Source organism: Melospiza georgiana, chromosome 1 (assembly GCF_028018845.1).
Source record: "Melospiza georgiana isolate bMelGeo1 chromosome 1, bMelGeo1.pri, whole genome shotgun sequence".
NCBI lineage: Eukaryota > Metazoa > Chordata > Aves > Passeriformes > Passerellidae > Melospiza > Melospiza georgiana.
This window is the reverse complement of record NC_080430.1, coordinates 107,450,160-107,468,008: the sequence shown is the minus strand read 5'-3', so window position 1 is coordinate 107,468,008 and position 17,849 is coordinate 107,450,160. Positions and strand designations below refer to the sequence as shown.

The 17,849-nt window shown below is 39.3% G+C and overlaps 1 protein-coding gene across 2 annotated transcripts in view; it reads left to right on the top strand.

The window, feature by feature from the left end:
• The first annotated feature begins 1,268 nt into the window (after nt 1-1,268).
• The window catches only part of ESCO1 (establishment of sister chromatid cohesion N-acetyltransferase 1), a 33,004-nt gene continuing 16,423 nt past the window's right edge, over nt 1,269-17,849 (top strand). For both annotated transcript variants that reach the window (XM_058035436.1, XM_058035444.1), the window contains exons 1-7: nt 1,269-1,351; nt 4,001-4,104; nt 4,263-4,461; nt 5,038-6,406; nt 7,032-7,143; nt 8,310-8,373; nt 10,443-10,557. In XM_058035436.1, the coding sequence (XP_057891419.1) occupies nt 4,265-4,461; nt 5,038-6,406; nt 7,032-7,143; nt 8,310-8,373; nt 10,443-10,557 (1,857 nt within the window). In that variant the 5' untranslated portion in view covers nt 1,269-1,351; nt 4,001-4,104; nt 4,263-4,264. The remainder of the gene's footprint in view (nt 1,352-4,000; nt 4,105-4,262; nt 4,462-5,037; nt 6,407-7,031; nt 7,144-8,309; nt 8,374-10,442; nt 10,558-17,849) is intronic.

The window sequence follows — 17,849 nt, the reverse complement described above, 5'->3', positions numbered from 1 at the left end:
TCCAGACACAAACAAGCATCCATCCTGCTTTACACCTAAGTGACATACACTGACACAGTGACACACCTGTACCAAAGGGGCTGGCAGCTGTCTGCACAACTGCACAGCTGAGCAGCAGCTGAGTAACCTATTTCAAAGGTGTCTGCAAACATAATTGTGAGAAGGGGCTCACAAACACTAAGGAAATGCTGCTGGAAGCACATCTGCTGTAATACCACCAGGAACTTGGTGGGACTCAGAATCACAGAAACACGGAATCGGTCAGGTTGGAAAAGACCACAGAGGGTCATGCGGTCCAACCTTCCTGCCCAAGCAGGGTTATCCTAGAGCACATGGCACAGAATTGTGCCCAGATGGTTCCTGAATATCTCCAGTGAGGGGGACTCCACAAGCTCTCTGGGCAATCTGTCCCAGTCCACAGTCATCCACACAGTAAAGCTCTTCCTCAGTTCATGTGGAGCTTCCTGTGCATCAGTTTCTGCCCGTTGCCTCATGTCCTACTGCTTAGAACCACCGAGGAGAGCCTGCTCCATCCTCTTGACACCCTTTGGATATTTATACACATTGATGAAGCCCCTTCCCAGATGACTCTCTTTATTTAGCTACGGCTGCCAGCTGTGAGGTGTCAGCCCCTGACACAGCACAGGCCGCCACCGCAATCACTTTGTCCCCACTGGCCCCACAACACATGGGCGCTGCTTTTCCCCTTTGTTTTTAGCGCAAGGACGAGGCTCGGGTGCCCAACAGTGTGAGCAGGCTGAGCCACTGGGACATTGCTGCCAGAAAGGGAGCTTAAACATCATCTGGTCCCAACCCCCTTGCCGTGGGCATGGACACCTCCTAATAGACCAGGAGGTGCTGGTCTCTTAGGCTGCTCAGAGCTCCATCCAGCCCGGCCCTGAACACTTCCAGGAATGGGGCATGCACAGCTTCTCTGGGCAAGCTGTTCCAGTGCCTCGCATTAAAGAATTTCTTCCCAATACCTAACCTAAACCTACTCTCTCTCAGTTTGAAGCTATTCCCCCTAGTCCTGTTAATAGGCGCTCTAGTAAAGCCCCTCCAGTCCTTAGATGCGTGTTTTAATTAGTCCCGTCTCTGCATTCCTTACTGGTGCCCGCTCACAGGCGGCTGCGCATGCGCGAACCCCGCCGCTTCCCGCCCTGCCCGTTCCGACTCCCGCCGGAAGATGCTCCATCCCCGCTGGGGGAGGCTGGGCCGGCGGCGGGCGGGGCGCGGCGCGCCGGGGCGGGCGGGACGGGGCGGCGCCGCGGCGGTGCCCGGCTGTGGGCGGGTTCGAGGCTCGGGCTCGCCGCCTCCGCCAGCGCCGGCACGTCGCTGACACCCTCGCGAGGTAAGCGGCCGCTGGCAGACCGTGGGGTGGGAGAGGGGGCGCTGAGGAAGTTGCTCTCCTCCACACTCCCCCCACCTTCACCCCACCCGTGTCCCGCCGGGTCCCGTCACCCCCGGCTGCCCCGTGCCCGCTGCCCCCCGCGCCCCCGCCCGGGGCCGAGAGCCCGGCGGCGGCTCCTCCTCGGGCCTGCCCGCCGCTGTCGCGGGGGGAGCGGGCTGGCCGTGCCCGCTCGGGAGCGGGGAGCCGTGGCGGGCGCCCGGCCTTATCCCGGCACCGCCGCCCTTCCCCCGGCGGCCCTGGCCGGGCCGCGGGAGCTCCCGGCCGGGAGTGGGGTCCCGCCGCCAGGCCCTGCCCCGGGAGGGCTGTCACCGCGGGGCGCTGGGGCGGCTGACACCGGGCCACGCTTGGAGGCCTTCCCTTCCCTTCCCTTCCCTTCCCTTCCCTTCCCTTCCCTTCCCTTCCCTTCCCTTCCCTTCCCTTCCCTTCCCTTCGTCCTGAGTTGTGCCGAAGGGGCTGCCAGGCGCTGCCCTGGCCCTCAGCCGGGACCGCTCAGGTTCGAGAGCCCCGCGCCCTGTCCAGCTGGTGGGCAACCTGCCTCAGCCCCTGCTCTAAAGACTGCAAGCTGTGCGGCTCGCGTTTCTCTGATTTGTTCGTTTGTTGGTTTGGATTTTTTGGGTTTGTTTTCGGGTCCCCCCCCCCCCCGCCCCGTATTTCTTGCACCAGTCCTTTCTTTGCTCGCGTTCTAGTTTGTTCCTGCACTTCTGTGTCTTCCCTGCTTTCCATAATCCGGCTTTTACTCGAGGGTGACTTCTCCAGGGCAGAGACTGCCAGTTCTGGAATGTCTGGAAAAGACTTTGCTCTGTTGTACAAAGTATTAGCAGGAAAGAAATTAACGTTCAAGAGCTCCGTGGGAGGAGAGTGTATGTTTTAGTCGCTTGAGAAGGAGTACCAGCGAGGGAAGTTCTGTACTTTCTGTTTTGTACTTCTGAGTCTTTCACGAGTGTGCCCTGTCATGTCTGCAAAAATCCAAAGAAGGTCCAGGTGTATGCAGTGTCATGATATTCTCAGATTCGGAGGGTCGGTGTTGTTCTCCAAGAGACCAAGGACCTATTCAACCGCTGGGGCTGCTGTTTTCAGGACGAGTGACCATTCTGCATCTCTGATGGGTTTCCTTTGACTGGTGGAAACCCATAGACTTGGGAGATGTCATGAGCTATTAGAATGTAGGCATGCAATTCTACCACCTAGTCCTTAGGGAGAGACATGAAAGTAGCACCACAAAAAGTGCTGTTAGAGATTGCTTTCTTGGGTAGAGTTAAAAAATTTATACCTCAAAGATGGGTTGTTTATCATGTATCTTCTTTAAAGGAGAAAGAAGACAGCACTGGTATCTGGAATCTGAGTTTTTCACCAGCTTTTTTGACAAAATTAGAAGTTTTTCATGGTTAGAAATGCTTTCATAAGTGGATAAATGAAAATGAGGTTAAGGACAATATAAAGTCTAAAGAAAAGAAAAAATGCAGTTGTTTGCTTTTTCCTTTTGGATAATGATGAGTTATTAAAAGGAGCTTAACATAAATATCTTTAAAGTTGTTGGAGAAAGACATACATTTGTCAATACTGAAGTTGTACTTTAGTTATAATTAACTGAAAGTGTCTGGTCTGTGTTACAAAACTGGTGAATTGTTCATGTTTGACCTTAAAAATGTGTCATATTTAGCATCAGTTCAGGTTTGAAAAGCAATGTAGTTTTATAGAAATCTCTATATAATCCTTAAGTCTGTCAGTGACAAAAATTAATAGGTAATTTGTGATTGAAAAAGGTGATGTGGAAGTTCTGACCCCTGAATCTTCCAGTAAACTTTATTTTATGAAGTTTTTAGTGAAACTTTATTGAACAATTATTACTTATATAATAATACAATAACGGTGTCTTTAAATAAGGGAACTGAAAAGTTTCACAAGTCAGAAATGTATATGAAAGGGATGATCAGCCAAATCTGTGAGGATATTTTTCTCAAGAATCTCTGTTAGCTCTCAGACTTGCGCAGAGTAACTTCTGCATCGTTAACATCATTTCAGTTCTCATGAAAACATTGTCTTTAACTGCCCAAGGCAAATGTCTCTAACAATGCTATTTTCTAGCCTTTCCATCTCTGATTTGTAGCTTAAGTCATATTAGAAGGATCAGTTGTAGGTGGTTGCTGGAGTCTGTGAAGTTCTGTTGTAGCAGCCACAGAACTTGGTAACTGAGTCTAATGGATTTATTCCCTGTTGCTGTGAAGCACAGGATTGACAGCAGCCCCACGTTTTTTGCCAGCTCTGAAAGAGAGCAGCACACTGTTTTCTGGAGAAGGTGAAAGACTGAGAAACTTCCTTTTGAATTGTACTGTTACTTGCCACGTTTCAAAAGGTAAAAAGGACAGCACTTAAGAGAGCAAAGTGCCAAAAATTGTTAGCTATGGTAATAAAAAATAAAATTTGTCTGTTGTTTTTTGTTGATTCTTGGTTTGGGTTTTTTTTTTTAGCTCCTTATCAATGAAACTCTAAAGCTAAGCATTGTTTGAGGGGATGGAAGAGGGTGGAAATGCAGTCTTGAATTGGAAGTTGTGAAGTGTTTACTGCATGAACATTTTCTGTTCTTCATAGGTGGCATGAAACATCCTGTTTGCAAGCATATGCATAAGGAATGCTCTTGTCACACCTTGATAAGTTACTTTGGCCTAAACATCGATTGCCTCTTGTAAAAACCTGTAAGTAAAATGAGTGTCATTTGATTTGAGATTGCTTTAATGATTTACTTTCTGATCACAGCATGATGTGGCTGTAAAAGGAAAGTGAATATATAAAAAATGGAAATATATGATATTTGGCAAAGAGTCTCAATGCTGAGTTGCTTGTTTTTTTGCAGAAATGGCAGCTCAGAAAAGGAAGTCTACGTTAGTAGAACCTTCTGCTAAACGTCCAAAGCTGGACAAGAACAGCAAACCCTCTTTGTCAAAGAAGGAAAAAGAAGTGTCGGATACAAAACATGGCTCAAATAAATCAAAGCCCAGTCAGTGTGCAGCGCAGGAGAAAGCTGTGCTGAAAACCTCTGTCAAACCAAACAGGTCAGTGACAAAAAATTACATAATTCTGCATTATCTTGCTAGACTACATTAGTGCAGAAACAATCTAAGCAGAGGGAATCTGAGTTAAAGATTCAGTAAATAGTTAAATAGTGCTAGAAGGGAGATCAGATTTAAATCAGTATGTATGCTGACTGCTACACGATTTTTCCCTGGAACCATCTAAGTGCCTTGAAATCCAGAAAGACCTCCTTCAAAAAAGTTTTTGAAGCAAAAATAAATCTAATATTATCTATCTATATATGTAACTCATACTTCATTTGCAAGTCACAAGGGTCAGTGATTAAAAACTGGTAGAAATGTTAAAAAGCATTTAGCTGGGGTTCATAGTTCAGTTTTGCCATGCATAAAAAACATTAAATACAACACTTAAGCGTAACTAGATGGAAGTGAACGCCTTTTTGGGATAATTCTTGAGCAAATTATTCCAAAAATAGTGAAAGTATAAGATCTAGTGTTTTTAAAAAGAAAAGAAAGAGGCAGAGGAGGAATGAAAAGAATCTTACAACAGATTGTACTTTCTGGATGCTGAAAAAAAATATTATTTGACTCTTTCAGTAATAACACCAATGAACCTGAAGTAGCAACATGCATGACTACAAGATCATCAGCACTCAACTCAAATAGTAAAACAATACCTAGCAAAACAGTGCAACAGCAGCAACCTAAATCTGCAAAAAATAAGGAGGTATGCCAGAAGAAATCTGTGCAAGAAATTCCTAAGTCAAAATGCTTAATTGCACCAAACGAGCCAGTAATGAGGAGATCACAGAGACTGCAGCAGTTAACACATGTGCATGTTCCAGCAAGATCCCTGCGCAGCAGAGAAGTTAAAGAAGAAAAAGTTCCAGTAGTTAAGCACAGTAGCCAGGCAAAAAAACACACTCCCAGCGTTGCAGCAAAACCACTGAAATCTGCTGGAGGGAAAACGGAACAGAAAAACGCAAAGATAAAGCCAAACAATACAAACAAGGATAAAGAGATACGTGTAGGAGTGACCAGCTCTCTGAAAGCGAAAAAATGTAAAGCAGACAATAAAAAGGATAATTCCAGTAGCCTTCAACAAAATGTTCAAGGATCCTCGTCATGTCCTGCTGAGAGTCTTGAGGAAGTCAAGAAAGACCAAACGGGCTCTGTGTCTCCCAATTCTAGCAACACAAAGAAAGTGGAAACTGATTCTCTTAAGCCAAATTCTACAGCATCTAAGGAAAAGCAACAGACACATCAGAACATAAAACCCAGTACAAAACCAAAAAATACTTCACAGCCATCTGTAAGTGACACAAATGTGGCTGATCAACCAGAGAATGATGCAAAATCCAAAAGGGTGAGCATCCTTGAACTTTGTGAAGAAATTGCAGGTGAGATTGAGTCAGATACAGTAGAAGTGAGGAAAGACTCCCCTAATGCAGAGGATAGCAAAGCAGAAGAAAAGCACGATGACACACAGTTGCAGCAAAGTGAAATGCTTACTCAGAAAGAACCCAGTCAAAGTACTCAGTGCAAACGGTTTTTCCCTAGCAAAAAAGCCATGCCTGTCAAATGCACTCTGAATGGCAGAAATAACTCCTCAAACAAAAACTCTAAATGGACCAAAATTAAATTGCTGAAAGCTAGTAATGTGAAGCAAAGTAATTCAAATTTTCCAAATGTCCCCAGGCTTCCTTTTTTAAAAGATTTCCCTGAAGTTTCAGAGGCAAGTCAAATGGCTGCAGAAGCAGAGCTTTCAAAGGCACAAGGCAAGCTGTCAACAGGACTCTTTGAGAATGAAAGTACAACTTGTGCACAGGAGAAATCACATCCTTCATCTGAAAGAGCTGAAGCTAAAGAAGTAACATTAGAAACAAAGCAGCCCACAAGGAAAGGTGCAGAAAATGGTCTGTTGCCTAACTTGACAAAACATTTATGTGAGCCAAGACCAGATGAGGTAAGTTATTTTAATTATGGTGTATAGTGGGAGGGTGTTCTAAATCTATTCTGTTTTCTGAGAATCCCATGTTCAGAATTGTTTGAACAATGGCTTTCTTTTACAGTAACTTAAATTTTTCTAATGTATTAGAGATTTACTGCTGTGTTGTTATAGATGGGTGATAGTAAGCTGAAAAATTAATTGATTCCACCCTCCTAGAATCTGTTGTTAACTAAATGATGATCAATAAAATTTTGTGCTGGAGCCAAAGGTTGTATGGATTCATATGGACGCTTCAGCTTCTCTAGCAGTTTTGTTTTGCAAAGCTGTATTACACCTTGGGAGTAAATGAACTTGTTTTCCTCTCATTTCCTTATCTGAATGTGTTTCTACTAAAATTTAGGATTTTAAGGATAACATTTCTATAGAAAATATTTTACAAGCTTATATATAAAATGAAAAAGATTTTTTTCTAAATTAATATCACAAACTTCAGTATAGACTAGCTAATAAGTTGCATTTTGTCTGCTTAAATTAACATAAAACTGATGCCTTTTAATACTTAGTTCAATTAGAGGTTTTATGGTTAAAGGCATTGAATAATTTAGACATTTTTTAATTTAATGTTTTCTCTTTTGCTTAGAACTTTCGATTACATTTGGAATCGAGTCCGGAAAGTTCCCCTGTAAAGTGTGTTACAGCTCCTAGACCACCAAAACAATTGAAAAAGGAACCCAGAGAAAGTGAACCTCAAGGTAACTGTGTACTGCAGATTTCTCCACTTGGTTTGATCAGTTCTGTAGGAAGGATAAGTCTCCCATTAAGTGGAATGGTTTGCAGAGTAAGGCTTAGCTGGTGCAGAACTAAACTTCAGGAGCTGCAACTTTTGGCCAGAGGGTTTTGTGTTCCTTTGTGTCACACCCAGGGCCACTTGAGCAGCACTGAAATGCACTTTCTTCTCTGGGCTGTGGAGTAGGAAAGAGGAGAAACCCAACCAAATTCTTTCCTTTTCCATGTAATAAAGCAGTAAAACTTGCATATTTCTGTTGGCTTCTTCTCTTGGCTTGGTTTTTGTTAATTCTCTGCTCTGTTTCCTTTGAATAAGTATCTACATTTGTTTCTTCTAAATTTTTCTACTTGATCTTAACCAGATTATTGATTGGGTAATCACTCTCCTGTTTTTATTATTTCTTCATTTATCAGCATGTGAATGCAGTTTGTAAAAGTTTATGATGAGTGTGATGTGAATATTTTGACTGAAGTACATTTGACTAAGAAATATTGTCAATAAATCACTAAGTTGTCTCTTCGTTATTTTTTTTTTCTATTCTTAGTGGTGAGGGGTTTGTTCTGGGATTTTCATGTATTTTTTAAATCTGACCCTGCACTGTGCACTGTTTTATTATTTAGCTTTACCAAATAGTTGGAGTTTTTTGCCTGTCATTGTAGGATACTTTTGAAGAGTGACTACTCTTAATTTCTGTTACAGAATTAAAAAAAAATTTCTTTCTTTTGCTGTTTTTGATTGTTTCTTTTCCTTAAGTGTGCTAGAATATGCCTCAGATGGGGGGATACTGTACATTTATGATTCTAATAAAATATAGACAGCTATTTATATGTGTGTCAGCATAAACATATTTAAACTCCTGTGTAGTTTACTGCTGGCTTTGTTTAGCTTCTGGCAAACTGTCCTGCAGAACTGCTGTCAAAATGTTGAGAAGAAGGAGAAAAATGCCTTTTTTTCTAAATATACTTGGAGAAACACACGAATACTGCCTCAAACTTGAATATTTTTTATTGGCCGTGAACAGATTGCAAAATTGTTTTGAATATGTTTTTTGAAAATCGCTGTTTGTGTAACTCAAATTTCTTTTGCAACTAAAAACTTCATTATAAAGTTATAATCTTTGATTAATTGCAGATTTGGCTCCCACACAGTTGATGCAAACTTCAGTAACAGGTCAAACTTCTGAATCTGAGAACAGGTATGGTATTTAATATGGTATTTAATTATGAAATTACAGTAACCTTGTATGGATAGACTTAGGAGAGAATTCATTATAAAGCAGTTTTCTCTTAGCTTCAGTTTTCAGTTTCAAATAAGTGACTTGTCCTTTGTAAAAACAGACTTTCATTTTATCCCATTGTTTAGGCATGTTTTTAGTTTGCTAAGAAAATAATCAAGATATTTGTAGCTGCACATTTATTTCAAAAAGTATTATTTAACAGAGTTGGAAAAACGTTTATACTGGTCTCTTCCTCAAATCAGATGAGAACCAGGGACTTGGGGAAGGATTTGCCACGTGATTTTCATGTACTGAATTATTTCACTTACATCTGGAGGAGTTTTTCTTTTCCTTGTACTATGGGAGTGTTGTACGTGTGAATTTTTTTAGGTGAGGAGGCGGGGGTTTAATTCAGAATTTTGTGATTGCTGTGAAAGGAAGGTGTCAGCAGCCATTTTAAAAAGAAAAAGTTCTTAGTGCTGAATTTGTCTTACAATTCTAGTTTGTATTTTAGCCTTAATCACATTGACTGCTACCATTTTTGAGCAGTTCTGACATAGGCTCTGGTTTTAGACAATTACAAGCTTAAGACAAAAATTTCTTTGTACTTGATACCTTGAGCAGCAGCAGTGGCCAGTGTGTTATTACTGTTTTCTATATTCATAATGGGGACAAGAAGAAATGTTTCAGGTAATTTTCAGTACACCTCTCTGAGGCCAGATTAACAATTCTCACTAACCAGCTTTTGTACATGTTGGAAAACTCTGCTTCTGTGGAACTTGACAGAAGATGGTTGACAAGGTAGATGCAAACTAGTTAAATGAGTGGTTTAAAATGTATTGATAAGCACTGCAATAACTTTGATTTTTTTTTTTTACTTTTATTCTCAACTGCCAAACAGGTTTATGGTATATACTTACATTTATTACCATTATGACCTGAATGAGCTTGTATTGCTTTACTGTTATCTGGATATATATTCTAATTCTGAGACCTTTCTTACCCTGCTTTCTGTATGATATCCAACACTTAAGCCATCGTTCTTCCTGTGGTAATCCCACCATAAAATAGAGTAATCTGTTACCTGTGTGCATATCTACCTTGTAGCTCTCTTTAGGGCTTTGTAGGAAAAGGCAAACTTTGATGTAGCTACATAAGGCAAATTTTAGGGCACAGGAGTGGAATAAAAAAATTACCCCTGTGTAATGATTTCGCACAAAATGTTGTTTTAAAAATGTCTGGCAAGAGTTAATTTTTTTAAAAGCTCACTGGATTAACCTGCTGCCTGTGCTACAGGAGGTGCCACAATTAAATTTGTTCAGAAGCAGAAAAATATGTCAATACCTAGTTGAAGTATGTGTATTTTTGTGTGTGCTTTGCTTTGGCAATCTCTACGAATTTTATCCAAACCTGGAACAAATGTCACTTTTTTCCCCCTGAATATAGGAGCAAGTTCATAGAATGGTTTTGGTGATAGTTTATTCTATTTTCCAGTATTTCTTTCAGCTGTGACAAGGAGAGGTTTAAACTGAGTAAGATTGCAGTGATACCGACGCACTTATTCCTTGGGTCTTCCTCCCTTCACTGCCACCTGTTAGAAGAGGATAAGTTTGAATTGTAGGGATTTGACATCTGACTTAGATTTGTGAGAATATATTTACATGGTCTCCTTTAGCAGCCTGATGTATGATACCTAAATCTTACTTTGGAAATACATAGCATTAGGCACCATCAGTCATGCTCTGATAGTGCCTCTTTTAAATGCTGGTGTTAATGTTGAGGCCAGCCTACCCACTTGATAATAAATTTTTTTTCAGAAACAAAAAAACCCTTGTAATTAGGCTAGTTACAAACTGTTTTTGATTAATCCTTTTTTTTCCTTGTTTTTCCATTTGATTTGCACGTTAAAATATACCAGGACTGTATTTTATTTAATTAATTTGGATTTGCATCTTGGTAGAGTTTGTGCTAATCACAACGTTTTGAGTATCTAGCATGACGTGTATAAGCAGTTCCCTTTTTAACATGAAATATATTTGTATTTCAAGGGCTCCATTGTCGAATCCTTCATTAGCATCAAAATGCACTAACTTGCCATCATCGGAGGAACCTATTCAGAAGCTAAAAGAAGCAGGAAAAGATGGTGATAAGCAGCTCATCACAGTAAGTAATACCCTTTTTGAAAGGGTTAGAGCTTCTTGAAGAAATTACCTCTGAATTTGCCGTGCTGTGGTTTAATGAACTTGTCTAAAAATCATTACTTATACATACTACTTACAACTTGTCTAAAAATCATTACTTATACATACTACTTAACACTGTTGTAAATGACTTGTAAAAGTAGAACCTGTACTAGATTGCCATTCAGTGTTGATGGGAAAATGGTGTCAGCAAGCCTTAATGTTTTAGATTTCTTATTAAAATAAATTTCTGCAATTTTTAACTAGAGTGGTTTTTCATTGAAAATAGGGAAGGGAGAATGAATATGCCTTTACTTATGTATAAATTCTCAGTTTCTTAAAATTTCAGAATTATAGGGGGAGGTGCATCTGGCAGATTGTGTGCAGAATTAGCATCAATAGATTTGTTCCTGTGTAATTTAAGTGTCAATTCTTCTGAGACCAACCTGAAGATTTCCCAGTGCATGCACTTTTTTTACCCTACAATTTAAGCAGTAGTACCAGTTGGGTTATTTATTCTTACCCTTTTGGCTACAAAATACAGGTAACAAGAAGACATGAAATGAGAAGGGAGTGACACAGTTGTTTTGTCATCGTGTAGGATCACACAACTTCATTGTGAGAAAGTTGGGAGTTTTCGATTTTGTTTTGGTTTGTGTTTTCAATAATGCCCATAATCCTTGAGAAATGAAGAGTTAAGAGAGGGAGAGGAATCCAGGCCATTAGGAAGGAAGGAGTTTTCTTCTGAAATGATACCTCTAACATATATTATTGGAGGTGTTACTAAGTTTTTCTTTTTTCATATATTACATGGATTATACACATGAAAATATTAACTGAAATAGAACCAAATTAATTCTGAACAGTCTGTTATATACATAGTGAGGTATTTTAAAATCAGAGCTTCTAAGATCTAAAGTGATATCCTCCAGTTATCTGATGTTATACAAATCTAGGCATGTGAATGCCCAGCCACAGGATAACTGAACTGTATCTAACATTTAAGAAGTGTTTAAATTACTGCCTTTTTGAAATCTATTTTACCAACAGAATTAAAATGAATTATTAAATATCTTAACTGCATTAAAATAATTGTCAGAATATCCCTTTTCATTTCTGTGAAACTAACTTAATTTTTACTCATACAGTGATAGAACTTGCTAGGATCTTTGACATGAAGAAATACAGAACTTCCTGCTTGGCTACTGAAGAGGGCTTGTGTAGCTCTTTGCAGTGTTTATTATACAAAGAGGTTTTTTGCAAGTTACTGATTATGCTGGTAGTGTCCTTATATTCAGCTAGAATTAGGAGAGTAATTTTTTCTTCAGGTATACAACAATAAAAGCTATTTACCAAGCAAAATTTTAAAGAAAGGTTCATTGATGTAGAGCAATGGAGAAAATGAGGAAGAATGGGAGAGACTTGGTTTGTGGTTTTCTATGGGTATTTCTGGAAAATGCAAGTGGGTATTTAATTTCTAAATGTGTAAGTCACAGCTTCACAATATCTTACATATTTCAGCGCTTCATACTGTGTTCACTTTGATTTCATTGAGTTCAGAGTAAGCTTTTTATTGTGTGGAAAGGGAATTTTAATAATGCCTATATTTCAGTTTACCAAGACAACATTAGCTAGAGTATTGGTCTGTAACTCTTTTACCTTGGGAAAAACTGCTTTTTTGTCAAAACATGTAGAAGAACCCAAATATTAGTTAAGCCACTTTGTTAAATACTGTCCTTGACCTTGGTTACAGTGGGGATGAGACATAGTTATGTTTAGAATAGTTTGTGCCAGCTTCTAGAGGTGAAAAGTGGCTAAATTAACTTCTAAATTACCAGCTCTCCTCCTACAAATACTCAAAAGATGTGGGATTAAATGCGTATAATTTATGGTACTTTTTGTAATTAATAGTTTTGCTTGCAAAACCATGGTGAGCTTTTAAAATTTGGATTCTGAATGGCTGGGCTTATTTTTCTATTATTAGTAGTAATTATTTTCAAAGGTGTTTATGTAGTTCCACAATGCTCCTGTGAGAACAGAGAAATTAGTAATTTGGTTTAAAAACTGCTGAGGTTGAAGTTTCTCCTATGTGGAGAGCAGTCTCACTATGCAAGGTCAAATCACTTAAATTAGCATTTATAGTGTCTAAAAAATTATAGTTAATAGCTAGAAATCATTTTTGTTTCAAGTTTCTGGCACGGTGTATTAAGAGAAGGAGTTTCGTTGTTCTTTACCTTGAGCAAAGTTGGGAAGTCATGCTTTTATTCTTAGCAAGAGACATTTAATTAGAGCTTTGTTACACTTTTAAAAAAAACTAAATACCTGAAAGATGCAATTTAGTGCTCTCCAGTATGAGATCTGATTCTTTCAGAGATGTGTCAAGCCAGTCCATCTTTATGTATGTACAGAATCCTTTTTTCATTTTTTAACCAAAGCTGAAAAACTAATTTTTTATTTGTCTAGTCACATAATGCAAAATTTTTGTTTTGCTGCTGAATTTTCCTTGTCTTTTATATAAAAGTTTGACCCTTGTCCTTTTCAGTTTTTTGTGGTATCTGAGGCTCAGAGTCTGGAATGTTACAGTATTGTCTGTGTATTCTAATCTTTTTGGTCCCTGAGCTGTATTTAGAGATGTGTTATGGTAAACCTGGGCTTTGTTTTTCACAATATGCTTTGGGCTTTTTATATTTAATCCTTAAAGATGTATCTTAGCTTCCTTCTTCTCCCATATGGTTACTAGAATGAATAGATTAATTTTCTTTTTTTCTTAAGTGATATAATCTTTAACAAGCTTTAAGGCTATTTGAGTAACAGAAGTAAAATAACACAAATTCTGTTTGTAGAAGAAATACTTAGTAGCTGCACTTGCACCGTTCTCTTTCCTAGTACACATCATCTAGTTATCTGGGCAGCTTTCAAACATAAAGTTCTCATTTTGTAGAGGAACATCTAAGTGAAATGATGGGTTTTTTCTGTTCAGATTTGCTTGCTGTCACACGTCTTAAAAAGCAAGTCTCTTCAGAGCATAGAACTTAGCTGAGAACAGAAAAGCATCTAGTGCTCCAAGACACTTCATTAAGCAAGCAGTGCCAGAAAACAGTGGTGTTTGAAGTGATATGCAAAGACTTGGGTTCAGACTAAAGAGAGTCTGAAATGGTCTCTTTTAGGAGAAAGAAATCCTTCTCTTTCTTTCCCCACTCTTAGGGGCAAGAAATTAAGATTGAGGCTAAAAATTCATTGTGTTCCAAATCCGTGACTTGGTGTTTGGTGGAATAGTCTGTTGTGAATATTTGTGAACTTCACCCTCTTACACTCCATTTAAGTGTTCAGTTGGTAGGTTTTCAGGTTGCATGAAGCACCATAGGAAGCTTTGTAGAGTAATGCACTAAAATTGTTCTTGACTTTGCAATTACTTGAATGTGATTTACAAATATGAGAACTTGAATATGAAATCATCTGTTCCTTTAAATTCTGAAATGGAAAGAAATACAAATGCACAAAGCATGTGTTCTCAGTTTTCATCAAATGAGAGATGCTCTACAAGCAAGACAAGGAAAGTCAGTTGTTTTTGTCCTGTAAAAATTCTGCTTGCCTCTCAGACCTAGGACAAAACTTTGACCATAAAAATAAGAATTGATAAAAGCATTAATGTTACAAAGAAATCTCCTAAATGATTACCTATGAAGCACCAGGGATATTTGTTCCATTTTGAGGTTTGTTCCTTTGCATTTGACTAGTTTGAAAGTAAGCTACCAGTTTTAGGAAGGCACATCTAAAATGGATGAACAGTGAAAACAAATCACTGAAGTGATAGAAGGATAGTTTTAAGTTACGGGGACTTTTTTGCCTTTCTAGAACTCTTGAGTTAATGCCTGGATGCCAGCAAATGTGATTGAATGTAGTTGATCCTTATAAGTATCAGCAAGTGCATGGATCAGGATTGCTTGATGGGAGGGTGTTTTTGATTCTGAGGTTTGATTTGGTGCTACATGTGGATGTGAAATACATGCTAATCCAGTTCACACATTTGGATATCATGTTTGAATTTTTCCTTACAAATATTTTGATTGAATTTGAGCATAGTTTCCTGCTTGACTGAAATAGGTTATATATCGAAAAAATATTTTTCTTTAAGATGAATAAGTGTAAGAGTAATTTCTTATGAGAATAATTCATGAAGAAAGTTACATAGCAATCATTTAAACTTACTATTTTCTTCCCTAAACTGGCATAGTCTGGTTAGGCAATTTCTCTGAAGATTCAGAGAATGGCTTTTAGGCAATCTTTAATTGTTCTCATTAGTTAAGTACTGCCTCTCTTCTGTCCTCTAAGCCCAGAGAAGACAAGACAGTGTCTACTTCGTAAGCCAAAGGGAGAGATTTTGGTAGTTGTGAGCAGGTTTTTTTCTTTTCACACAAATGGTGCTCTCTTCTTACAGGGATGGTATCCTCTCTTATTATCACTTCTTCCCATTTCTTCTCCTCTGTAGCAGCCCAGCTTTGTCTTGCAAATTCAGGTGGGTTGTTCTTGGTGTCCTTTGTCCTGAAGGGAGGTGAGAATGCTTTGTAACTGAGCTGCTGCAGGAATTCGGGCAGCAAGGCTGCTGACGCTGAGCTCTGGGTTAACCCTGGCAGGCAGCTGGGCACCGTGCAGCTGTTCCCTCATCGGCCCCAAGTAGGATGGGGGAGAACAGATTCACAGGTAAAGCAAAAGCTGTGCGTGCCAGCAAAGCAAAACAAGGAATTCGTTCACTGCTGTTTGTCAGCTTGCAGATGTTCAGCCTTCTCTTCATCATGTGTAACTATTGGGAAGACAAATGCCATTAATTCCAAACATCCTCCCCTTCCTCCCTCTTTCCCCAGCTCTTACTGCTCGGCAGGATGCCGTGTGGCACGGAATACCCCTCTGCTCAGGTGGGATCAGCTGGTCCTGGCTCTGTCACCTCCCAACTTCTTGGCACCCCCCCTCCTCAGTGGCACAGCAGTGTGAGAAACAGACAAGGCCTTGGATGCTGTGTAAGCACTGTGCAGCAGTAGCTCAAACAGCCCTGTGTTATCAGCCCTGTTTTGGTCACAGATCTAATACACAGCACCAGTGCAGTTGCTGTGAAGGAAATTAACCTTATCCAAGCCAAATCCTGTGCTCATCAGGACGCTTTTCTGTAATAGTCCTGCTCAGTACTTTTATATGAGTTCAGAGTGGATTACCTGTCCATCGTAAATACTGCGCAGATTTATTTTCTTACTTCGTATTGCTTTTCATACTGCTTTAGCCAACGACCAGTGAAGATATAATTTCGTGATGGATAATGACCCTCCATTTTCATTTTTCAAATATGTTAAGGAAAATTAGATGTATCACAGCTTTGAAAGCTTCAAGTTGATTTATATCCTTTTGTTAAAATAGCCTTGTAAGGAAGATGGGCACTGGTAATTGATTGGGATTTTTTCTTTTCTTGGTTGGTTGGGGTTTTTTGTTCAAAATGAAGACTGGATTTTATTCTGAGCTGGGACATGTCTTCTGATCCTCCTGGTCAGCAAGGGGGTCTATCCATCAGTTTCAGCCTTGAATGCGTCTTTCACTGAAATAGCATTCTTTGACCTTTTAATTTTCTGCAGAGAGCCCCAAAATCTTTGTGTTGTTTCTTCCTGCATTTCTTGTATTTCCTTTTCAGCCTGCCTATTTCTCTGGCTAGGCTTTATTCTTTGTCCTGTGAAAATGCTAGAGGAAAAGAGGAAAAAGCAGTTTTCCTCTAACTAATACTAGGTAATCAAGAAGGAGGTGACCCAGTCTGTGACTGAAGAGACAGAAAAGGAAGGAAGAAAAAAAAAGGCCCCTTTTCATCTCCTACAGAGGCACCAAATGCCTTTTTTGCTTGCAGGGTTCCTTATTGCACATATGGAGGATCAGCAGACATGCATCTTCTCAAAGAAGATATTGGTAAGATTTTTCTTTGTGTCTATCACAGAATTAAGAAACCTTCTGGAGTTAAGGCAGTATTGTCTCAATGTTCAATTACAGTTAGCCTTAAAACAGTGGATATCCTGTACTTTAGGATTGCCTGAGATACTGGAATTCTTAATTGCCATGTACATGTACAGAATTTGCTTTAGAAGTAAAAGTATTTTTTCTCTTTATTGTTGTTTGGAAAACTGAGTAGTAAATGGAATAACAATATTTTTTCTGCCTGAAAACCCACATTTTCCTGAATATTGTTGCTCTGAAAAACATTAAGTTCTGAGAGTCAAACCTCTTCCAAATTTTTTTAGTTGTGACAAGTCAGCACTTTATTTTTCAGTATCTGATGCTTGCTGAGAAGATTCCACCCCTCCACTTTCAAATCCCTGTTATATTTACTCTCATACATAGTACAGAAGGTGCTCCTAGGTTGTAGGTGTTTGGTTTTTCTTTTTTTTTTTTTTTTTTTGTTTCTGGTTTTGTTTGGGGTTTTTTGTTTGGTTTGGTTTTTTGGTTTTTTTGGCGTTGTTTCATTTTGTTTTTTGGGTGGTTGTTGTTGATGATCTCTTCCCCTTAGAAAAGTCTGGCAAGCTTTAATGCACTGTTATGATTTGGGAGCACTTTTTTGCTCTGGATGCACATGCCCTTTCCACTTTTGCTTATGCAACGACATCACTTTAAAAATAGTCATCCTGTAGATGTTTTGTTGAGGTACAAACATGAATTCATCATAATTCTTGACTTTATTTTGCATGTCTTTTTTTGTTGCTTGCTGCAGTCTGTATTGGATTTCAAACCTCCTGCGTTTAATTTTTGCCTGAAACATTATGTCCTGTGCTGTGGCTTTGAAATAGTACTTCAGTTTTACAAAAATCTTCTTCCTTGTCTTCAGGAGGCTGTAAAATATTCCCTAAAGGCTATAGTCCACATTTATTAGGGGTACAGAGTTCAAAAGATTGCTTTATATACTACAATGTGTATTTTCTGATAATTGATGAAACAGGGTTTTTATATTAACTGAACATGTGTAGAATAGTAAAATCAGTGAAATCCTTAAAATAAATCCAAATGAAAAAATCTCCCCCTGCAAAACTCAAAGCCACTGATACCAGCAACATCTGACAAAGTCTGATTGTAAACCGGGAACTAATCTGTTCCTGGAAACTGGCAAAACTGTTTGTATTGACTAGGCAAAACGGGGTGAGCTAGGGAGCTGGACAGATTTGAGGATATCCTTGCCTTGAGTTTTCTGATTACTTCCTGCATAATTGAGGTTTCTTTGGCTTGAGATTTTTTTGATAGTAAATTTACAGGTTA